The 10971-nt window shown below is 40.7% G+C and overlaps 1 protein-coding gene across 1 annotated transcript in view; it reads left to right on the top strand.

Annotated features, from left to right (window-relative positions):
• slc15a2 (solute carrier family 15 member 2) overlaps positions 1–10296 on the top strand; it is a 31468-nt gene extending 21172 nt beyond the window's left edge. The window contains exons 16-22 of the mRNA XM_085135974.1: positions 61–222; positions 5685–5731; positions 5883–5990; positions 6248–6347; positions 6426–6569; positions 8390–8494; positions 9486–10296. Coding sequence (XP_084992100.1) covers positions 61–222; positions 5685–5731; positions 5883–5990; positions 6248–6347; positions 6426–6569; positions 8390–8494; positions 9486–9692 — 873 coding nt within the window. The 3' untranslated portion in view covers positions 9693–10296. The remainder of the gene's footprint in view (positions 1–60; positions 223–5684; positions 5732–5882; positions 5991–6247; positions 6348–6425; positions 6570–8389; positions 8495–9485) is intronic.
• Positions 10297–10971: the final 675 nt, after the last annotated feature.

Genomic DNA, 10971 nt, shown 5'->3' on the forward strand with positions numbered 1-10971 from the left:
GCAAATGAGTAAGTTTATGATTCAATTTTCTAAAAACATTAACTCTCTGGCTTCTCTCAGGACCCTCCTGGTTATGAGACTGTTCCACTGTCCAACGGGGAGCTGAATCTCGAAGTCACCGTAGTCAATGGAGGAAACTTTTCGGCTACCCATAAGGTTGAAGAGAAAAAGGCCTACAGTGTCATCATGTACCCCGACGCTGCTGGAATCACCTACACATTAGTGAGTGTTCCTACGAGCTGTTACCACATCTTCACTTTTTTCCCCAACACTGGTAAATGGACTGATTCTTATATAGCGCTTTTCTACTCTCTCGGAGTACTCAAAGCGCTCTATACAACATGCCACATTCACCCAATCACACCCATTCTCACAAGCACTTTTTCTATACTTAGTGCTTTCTAACTAGATTCACACACATTCATACTCCGATGGATGCATCGGAGAGCAACTTGGGGTTAGTATCTTGCCCAAGGATACTTGACATGCAGACTGGAGGAGCCAAGGATCGAACCACCAACCTTCCGATCAGTAGGTGACCTGCTCTACCTCCTGAGCTACAGCCACCCCACTGTTGACTATTGAGAATTAAATAAGCAATGAGTACAGTTTGGTTTTAAAAGTATTTAAAAAAATCGACATGAGGTCAGCGCTCTGATCCAGAAAGCACGTTCAACAAACTCTGAGTTGGGAAACCCAGTTTCCTGTTCCAGTTAAATCAACTCAACTGTGAGTCAAGCATGTGCGTGTGTAGCGAGAGAAAAAAGCGTCATCAACCGAACTCACCATGGCAACGGGTATATACAGAGCAGAGCCAGTGTTGCCCACTCCTCAGTAAGAAAAATCGCTATTGGCTGTCCTAAAAGTCGCTAGAAGTCGCTAAATGACGTCATCGCCTAATTTGCATAATTGGTCATGCTAATGTAATTGTAACCTACGTTGTTGGAGAGAGAAATAACATCGTGGAAGAGACATAAAGTGAGTAAAAAACGTCCTAAATGCATTTAGAGTTTATTTAGAACTACAAATTAAATTTCTTTTAGCAATAATTGTTTTTTTGTAATGTCACAATTCCAACCCTGCTCCTTAATCCGGGCTTGGACCGGCAAAAGTGACCCGAAATAGGCACTCTGGTGGAGTTACTGTGTGTGTGTGTTTATAAGTAGTTTTAAACCTGATCCACAAAACAGCATAAGAGTAAAAGAAGAACTGACTGCGTTACAGTCAGTGCGGGAGCAGCGGCTTCACTCATGCGCGATTCATTTGCAGTTCGGATGCACAGGTGTGAACGTCTCCTGCCCTGATAGCAGCTGGGGGAGGACTATCCTCCACCCGTGAGCGCTTTGGCACGGGCGAGGTGCCACGGCAGCACCGCTGCTTGTTGAGAGTAAGAGCGATACTGCTTCACGTCAAAAAGACGTCATAAATAAGTCTCCAATAACACCAGAAAAAGTCGCCAGATTTGTCGCTAGTCGCTTTTTAGAAAAAAAAGTCGCTAAGGGGGTCTGAAAACTCGCTAAATATAGCGACAAAGTCGAAAGCAAAAGGCAGAGGCGAACAGAGGCAAAAGCTAAACGTTAAGTTGAACTGGAAAAACTAAAACTACGCATGAAAACCACAACATGAACATAAGGATGAGGATGGAGAAAAACCAGCACTTGAGAAACATGAAATCCATAGACATGACAGAAAGAAAGCAAACGACCTGACAATGAACAAAGGGAGACAGAGGACTAGGGATGGGTATTGATAAGATTTTCATGATTCCGATTCCAGTTTCGATTCTGTTTAACGATTCGATTCTTTATCGATTCTTTTTAAAAAAGGAGAACACTAAGGTCGATTAGCTTAGAACTTTGTTTTATATCTTCTCTTTGAACAAGATAGAAATTTAGGAGTAACATGGCCTTACAAACCCAACAGTGAGATCTTAAGAGATCCACAGCCTACGGCTCTTCAATGGGGTGTCACAGGGTCCCCAGGAAAAAAATTGTAAATGTAAAATAATAAAATAAATATTCTTCTGTAGCAATAACAAAGTATAACATAAATTATTCTGTAGCAATTACACGAGAATATCCAGTAATGTCCCTGCCTACAATTAAACACATTCACTTACCGAAAATCATCTGCTGTGGCAAACGGGTGCAAGCCTTTGACCACAAACTTCGTCACTGCTCGGTGACATTCGTCTATCCTAGCCTGAAAGGAGACGCTACCGGTAGACTGCAGCGAGAACTGCCAGCATCTGAGCCAGACTCTGTCTGTCTCTCTCATCATGGTCACCTAAACGCACAGTAATGGCAGGTTTGTAATAAGGCAGATCGCGCTAACATAATATGCACTGTTAGTTGATTATTTACCTGCCGCATTAACGGGAGAGGACGTGCAAACGTTACCGCTGCTGCTGGGTTGAGATTCACGAGTCCGGAGCGGAATTAAAAACACGACATTCATTTAAGGTCATCGCGTGTTTGTGAGCAAATGCTTTTGCATATTCGTCGTGTTTCCTCCCTTAAATGAAATATCTACTTTGCAAGTATTGCAAGTTGCCCTGTTGTCATCCGTTCTCGTAAAGTATAACCAAACTTTTGAGCGTTTGAGCCGCTTAGGCGCCGTGTTTCCTGCCAGGTAAATGACGCTCCGCAACGTGCTGACGTCATTCGGGGCGACTGGAATCGATAAGGGAATCGTTTGCAAAAATGGCAAACAATTCCAAGGAATTGAAACAGTGGGAACCGGTTCTCAACAAGAACCGGTTTTCGATACCCATCCCTACAGAGGACTTAAATCACAGGAGGGTAATGAGGGAAGCGGAAACACAGCTGACACAGATGAACATGACACCACAGGGGAAGCAAAACTAGACACACTGAACATGGAACACAAGACCTTCAAAATAAAACAGGAAACATGACTTAAACACCTGGACCAGACAACATGGAAACAAACGTAAGCAAACATACAGTCAATGCTATAAATGAATTAATACGAAATAATAGAAAACTAAAACATACCAACACAAAGAATTCACAGAAAATCCATAATCTCAACAATGCTGGGTCATAGACCGAGCCCCCTGACGATTTAGCTATAACGTAAGCGGGACAAGCTGTCATCTGCAGAAGTAATTAAGTTTATTAAAAATGAATCATGGACCTTTGATAATAGAACAACCTATTTTGATCATTTCCAGTGGAAAAGATGTCGAGGTTCAAATTCAAATTTTTAGACGTTTTAAAAAGTTGTTCATGATCGTTCGATGACTGTATTTCAGCGTGTGCGCACATTTAACAAGAAATGTTGTCAGCCTTAAATGTTGCCATTTAAGGCTCATCTTTACAATCTTGACATCATCTCCAACACGATGCCAATGTTGTCATACATTTTTGCATCAGTGTGACAGATTACAACACAACAGCAAATGATTCTTCAGTGACGAGTGTTTTTTGTGACTAAACCGTCATAGTTTTATTTAAACAGTGATTACCACAGGAATGGACGTCAAATATTTAACTGGAAATTTCAGGGAACTGGCGAACACATAGACATTAATGCATTTCCATACGTGCTATAATATCAGCTGTCGGTCAGCTGGTTCAGGTGCAACAGAAGAGGAAGAGTCAGAGAGAAATGATCCATTTAAATCTCTTTATGGAAGAGAAATCCCAGAGTTGCCTTCATCTTGTGTTCGTGGAGTTAGACGTGTCTGCTCGATCACATTACATAAACACACTAAGCAGACAAGTCCGCTTAGCAGTTTGGTGCACCTGGTTCACACTGAGGTCAGTTAGTAAAGAAAGGCAAAAATACAAATGCAGAAATTCAGATTAAGCCGTTTTATTGTGGGACTCGGTAACAGGAGATTAATACATCGGCACCATAGGTACATCATGACCACAGATCATTCTAAAAACCTACGCAGAATAGAATAAATCTTTATTGTCACTTTTACAAGAACAATGATAGACAGTTAGGCATCTCACCGTAAGCAACATGTAGATTTTTATATTAAAATTCATATTTTATTTATTAAAATTCCATTAGAATAAGTTAAAGAGGTAGTGCAAATTGAGTAAGATGGTTGCATTATAATAAATACGGTTTATAAACACAGTGGAAATGTCCATAAATGTTAACAGCCAGTGTTGGTCAAGTTGCTTGAAAAAAGTAAAAAGTAACTAATTACTGATTACTTCCCCAAAAAAGTAATCCCGTTACTTTACTGATTACTTATTTTCAAAAGTAATTAATTACTTAGTTACTTAGTTACTTTTTAAAAACACGATTTACAACCTGAATAGGTGATAAAGTGATAGATCTTTCAGCCCAATTCTACTTTTTCTGCATAATCCATCATACAAAATGTAATCAAATGGAAAAGTCTCTTTTTAAAACTTGTTTTATTAGTTTTAATCTTTTAACTTTATGCATCAAGCAAAAATTTAATTATCTGCAACATTCTCTGACTGGAAGAAATTTGTTTAATATTTAAACCTATTTTCTGCACATTCCAGCACATAAAATAAAATATTTTTTGTGTGTTTACACTCAGTCTTTCAAATAGATGCAAGTAAAACGCAGCAGAAAATAAATAAAGTCAAAGACTAGCGGTCCTGTTGCTCTATTTTCACCTGTAAAGCAGGAGTGGGGTAGGCGGAGGTTTGCCCTGGTGCAGGTGTGCAGCGGTCAGTGGAAGAATCCGCGAGTTTCTCTGTGAGTTTCACATTACGTCGTAGCTACTCGGAGCTTGTTCGGAAGTTTAGGGTTTTTTTCGCTGTAAAAAGAAGTTTTCTTCCCACGCACAACGGACACTAATGTTTTTGTCACTTTTTATGGAATCAAACTCAAAGTAAGGTCAGTACTTCCACGCTTTAAACGCTGCACGCTCATACTTTCTCCCGCACTCGATATATGATCCATTGTTGATCTGCACACAGCTGTTGTCACGAACGTCGCACTCGCTTACGTCACTGTCATGAGACATTCTCGCAAAAAAAATCACGGTTTTAGTAACGCAGTAACGCAGCGTTCCTACGGGAAAGTAACGGTAATCTAATTACCGTTTTTGCAATAGTAATCCCTTACTTTACTCGTTACTTGAAAAAAGTAATCGGATTACAGTAACGCGTTACTGCCCATCTCTGTTAACAGCACAGTTAACCTTCAATTAAGGTGGAGGTAGGGCATCTTTGACAGCCTGTGGGTAGAAACGTTTATTGAGTCTGGGGGGGTGAATCTGCATGTCAATAATAATCACATTAATGTCAGTATAAGGAATTATATTATTAATAGCCTAAGTATAAGGAATCACAGATGTGATTCATGGAGATTGCAAAAACTTGAAATTCTCAAGCGAAAATTTACAAAGAAGAATGTTTGAATAAAAACAAAAGCAAAAAGAGCGACCCAGGATTTGTTTCCATCATGGCTGCCACAACCACAAGCCAATGAACACATGATGCACCAGCACTCAGTGGGTTAGGTCGTTGGATCTACAAAGATTCACCACAGAAGTCTAAATCAGCTGTAAGAAGCTGAAGGAAATACACAGACTCTCTATGAACGCTAATCTCCATTAATATTTATACAAGTTTCTAAAGTTTAAAGAATTCCATTGAGTGTAAATTGAAAATATGGCATAAATTACAAATAGCAGGTGTTGATGTTTTTTAATCTTTCAGGTAGAAGATCACATAACAAAAAACGAAGACGGGAATCCATTATTGAGGTAAAACCTTTTTTACCTCGAGGCTGTTGCTAAGCTTTTGTGCTTAAGCTGTAAAGCATCTGAATCTGCTTGTTCCCCTGCTGCTTTAAAATATAGGTCAACCTGGAATAATGAGGTTCGCTCACGAGTTCTCCTGGTTCATATTTAACAGGTTCCTCAACACACAGCCGGAGGCCTTAAACGTAACGGTGGGAGATAAGCATTTCTACATGTCCTCCGGGTACAATGTGACTCATAACAAGACCGTGCAGCGGGGCGAGTAAGTCGGATTTTTGGGAAGCGGTGGTCAAAACTGGAAGAAAAAGCCCTAATGCCAAATATCTGCTAAGCTTTTCCCAACCTCACAAAAAAGCAAAAATAAGAGACATCACTTTTTTCATAATCCATGTCCAAAAAATGATTTTTTTTTTGTTTAAAGCAACAAACAATGTTAACATCAACGTATATCTTGTTAGTTAAATCATGCTGTTTGATTTTTTCCCTCTAATTCACGTGACTCTTCTGCCCTCTGCACAGATACACTGATGTCACCTGCATTTCAAACTCAGGGAAGACCTCTAAACTTAACCTGGGCCTGCTGGACTTTGGCGCGTGTTACACTGTCGTTCTCACAGAGGTCAGGATGCTTTCTAACAACTTCATTTAGTCATCACAGATCATAGCAGTTTTACAGCCTTTCTGTGTCCCTTCTCAGGAGGCGGGTAAAACTGTGCCTCGCAAGATCGAGGATGTGAAAGCCAACAATGTGCACATTGCCTATCAGATCCCACAGTACATCCTCATCACTGTTGGAGAGGTCATGTTCTCCATCACTGGCCTGGAGTTCTCCTACTCACAGGTGATGTGATACACGCTACCTATCAGGATTACCTGCACTCTTAATGTTCCACTGAAAATCTTTGTTTGGATTATTAAACACTGAAAGCTTTTTGGCTTCAAAGAAAAAGGTTTTCAAGGACAGTCGCTTCCAACCAGGAAAATTCTCCAAACTGGAATACATCTGGTTGGAAAAAAGGGAAAATTTGTCTCACAATACTTTTGTCCATATTAGCAAACACAGGAAGCTTTATACTTATACTTAGCTTTAAACTGTAGCACTTAGATGTATTAGCCCAGCGGTCCCCAACCCCCGGGCCACGGACCAGTACCGGTCCGTGAGTCGTTTGGTACCGGTCCGTGAGAGTTGAGGTTCGGGTGTTAAATGTATGGTTTTCAGGGTTTTTATCGGTTTTTAGCGTTATTTTGTTATCGTTTTTGTCGTTTGCTTGGTTTTTCTGGGTTGTTTCACGTGTGTTATGAATAAATCTTCTTTTTCGGTACCGGTACTAGTTTTATTTTGTTGTATGTAGGGGCAATCGTGGCTCAAGAGTTGGGAGTTCGTCTTGTAATCGGAAGGTTGCCGGTTCGAGCCCCGGCTTGGACAGTCTCGGTCGTTGTGTCCTTGGGCAAGACACTTCATCTGTTGCCTACTGGTGGTGGTCAGAGGGCCCGGTGGCGCCAGTGTCCAGCAGCCTCGCCTCTGTCAGTGCGCCCCAGGGTGGCTGTGGCTACAATGTAGCTGCCATCACCAGTGTGTGAATGGGTGGATGACTGGATATGTAAAGCGCTTTGGGGTCCTTAGGGACTAATAAAGCGCTATATAAATACAGGCCATTTACCATTTATCTGCGTCACCTTAAAGGCCGGTCCGTGAAAATATTGTCGGGCATAAACCGGTCCGTAGCTCAAAAAAGGTTGGGGACCGCTGTATTAGCCCACTGCCTAGTTTATGCCACAGCTGCCTTAAATTAACCGCGTTGATAGTTACAAAAATAATTTTTTATGTTTCTGTGATGGTTAATCCACCAGTATACACTGACTTCAAATTTACTGCTGACTTCTCAGTGTGCCAGCTCAGTTTTAGGGTAGAAAAATGTGAATTCAGTTGAAAAGGGTTTTTTAAACCAATGTTTTTGACAGATTTTGGAAATATTTGTGGTTTCATGACAGGTGGGCTAATAAAATTTGTTAAGCAATTTGAATAGAAATGATTACTGAAGCAGAGTGTGATGATGTAAAGCATTTAGCTACCTTTTTATTCCAATTTAATGGCCATAAAGCTGACATCCACTAGCTTGCTGTGTCAGAGGAATGCTGCGTTTCAGAGCAACCTGTGACATTAAAGCCTGATAAACAAGACACAGGTTTTTAGAAGAGCTGTTTATTAAAGATCCCATGAAATTGGAATTTTCTGTGGAAATACTTAGAAAATGGTGCGTTTACTATTAAAATTTTAATCCACCGTCTCCATTGGTCTAAAACTAGACTGAGCAAAATCAAGGATGGGTTTGACCCCACATGTGACCGGTGCAAACGAGAGCCTGCTTCCCTATTTCACATGTTCTGGGCATGTCCAAAACTGGACTGACTGTTTGTTACTATTGCTGTAATTGTTGTTGGAAGCAATTCTTTGTTCAATAAAAAGACCTTGATCAAAAAAAAAAAAAAAAATTTTAATCCACCAAACGTTGCCCAAAGAAGTGATTTCCCCTCCAGATCTGTTTCTGTCATATTATTAAGATGTCAAATTCCTACTTCACGACTCTTTTAAATATGCGTACAGTCCCAGGGCTGCCAGCTGTCTTCATTTCTTTAACCCTGCATCTGTCTTACCTCCAGGCTCCAGCCAACATGAAGTCAGTGCTGCAGGCTGGCTGGCTGCTCACGGTGGCATTTGGCAATGTGATCGTGCTGATTGTGGCAGAAGGGGCTGGACTGGAACAGGTATGACTCTTGAAGGGCATTGTGGGAAACATTTAAACTCTTACACAAAAAAGAAAGAAAGGTTTTTAATCACCGACCACTTCATTCGGTTCGACTACTCAGTAATCGAGCATCTAATCAGCTAATTGTTTGTTTGCTCACCGCAACCGGTCGCAGCAGATGGCCCCGCCCCTCCCTGAGCCTGGTTCTGTTGGAGGTTTCTTCCTGTTAAAAGGGAGTTTTTCCTTCCCACTGTCGCCAAAGTGCTGCTCATAGGGGGTCATATGATTGTTGGGTTTTTCTCTGTATCTATGAAGCGCCTTGAGGCGACTTTTGTTGTGATTTGGCGCTATATAAATAAAATTGAATTGAATTGAATTGAATTAATTGTAGCAACTCAGCTGCAACTGGCAACATGCACCTAATAAAGTGGCCGGAGAGTGTATAAACCCTAACTAGTGAAAATTACATCTTAATGTGTTAATAACTGGTAAGGAAGTAATCGTTATTGTAATTCAGTGAGACACATAGAACAAAATTTGTTGTGTCTGTTGAATGAAAGAAAGTTGTATCGCACACCGGCCTAATAGATGATGTCATAAAGCAATATACTTAAGAGATAAAAACACTGAAACGCTTTAAAGTAACATAAAATAATAAAAGCCATAAAAACAGACTCTAATGGACAAAAAGAAAGATTAGAAGTGCTTTGTACAAAAGTTTCATTATTGCAATGTCTCATAAAGTAGAAATAAACCAAAGCTACCTGTGCACTGTAACGAGGTTTAATGGAGAGATAAGGATGAACTTGAGGTATCTTGTAATCCACTGGAGCGTGTTTCTCACCTCTTTTATCCCACAACGTGTGCACCAAAAGTGTTTTCTTTTAAATCGCCAGCTTAAATAAAACGTACATCAGCAACTAAACGGTTCTGTGTCTTGGTGAGCAACAAATGAACTGAATCGGTGGCGAGCGCGTGCAGCGAACACTAAACTGTCTCTGTTATCTCAGTGGATCGAGTTCTTGCTGTTCGCCTGCCTGCTGTTGGGCGTCTGCATCATCTTCTCCGTCATGGCCCACTTCTACACCTACGTCGACCCCGAAGAAATGGAGAAGCTTTACCTGGAAAACTCAGTGAGGGAGGAAGACGACGGTGACTTCAAGAAGAAAAACAACGAGATAGAACTGAACAAGACGGGGAAGAGCAGCAGAATGTAAAACCGCGACATTAGTCACACCTCATTATACGTTTGGCTGCTTTGTGCTTTATGAAGGTATTATTTTAGTGAAAATGAAACTCTAAGATGTGATTGTTGGAGATTTCTTGTGCTTTTAAAGTGTAGGACTCGTGACATCATGTTGTGAAAAACTCCCGTTTCAAACTTTATAACCTTACAAGGAAAGGACTTCCTGAATCAAACGTAAAATATGACATAATGTTCGAGGAAGACAAAATAGTCATTTCTGCAAAATGATCAAGTGTTATTAAAGCATGTTAATACTGCACTGTATATATTTGCTGCATATTAACCCCATGTCAGAATGCTGTTCATGATGATCACAAGCTGTGCAAATATTGGACTGAAAGCATTCAGTTCGCTTTGTTGTGCCTTTATCACAATGACAAAGCTCATCATTACTAAACGTCTGATGTGATATGATCTCTAATTACAAGGGTTTTTCTGCCTGTTTGTACCTGAACAACTAAACAAAACGGAGGGTCTGCATGTAGTGCAGCCAGTGTCTGAAACAATCTTTCAGTAGTAGTGGATGCAAGTACACAAATTTACAAGTTTGTCCCTCTGGAGCTGTTTTTTTTGTGTTTTTGAAGAAACAAAAGTCACATTAGCCACTTGAATTTTAAAAAAGTTCGGGTCTGGTTGTTTGGATCTTAGAAAGCAGCTGTTTCATTGCAGAACCTCAACCACTGGGTAGATTTCAGTCCTGATTTATCAGCTTTTGACTATAACTCATAACTGCTTCAGAAGTCTATACAAGGGAAAATAGAAGGATTGTATTGACACGTGTCACATGTAGCGCTAATGGTTTTCCCCTTTTACTCACACATAGTTAGCTTTAGACTTTTAACATTGATTAAATGACTTTCACATATTCGATGCTTGAATCGGCTCCCTTTGCAACCACAGACACAGTTTTAACGTACACATGTAAACCTAGACTGATTCATCGGGGGTACCCGGGGTTCAGCATCTTGCCCACAGGCACGTCAACAGCTGCAGGAGCTGGGGAGCGAACAAGTAACCTTCTAAATAGGAGACAATCTAAGCAGCTGTGAAAGGAAAGCTTTCTGAAGGCCTTGGGTCAGAAAGCAGTGAGGAGCGTAAGGGGCACGATCTGATATCCTCGTGTTGGTGTTGTTCCCAGATCATCATACTAAAGGTTGTTCCAGGATCAACATTGCAAGTGACCAATCAGAATGCTGTGATGTCATTTAGAGGGTGGCTGTAGCTCAGGTGGTAGAGCAGGTCATCTACTG

The sequence above is a fragment of the Neolamprologus multifasciatus genome, chromosome 16, assembly GCF_963576455.1.
Source record: "Neolamprologus multifasciatus chromosome 16, fNeoMul1.2, whole genome shotgun sequence".
NCBI classification, from domain to species: Eukaryota; Metazoa; Chordata; class Actinopteri; order Cichliformes; family Cichlidae; genus Neolamprologus; species Neolamprologus multifasciatus.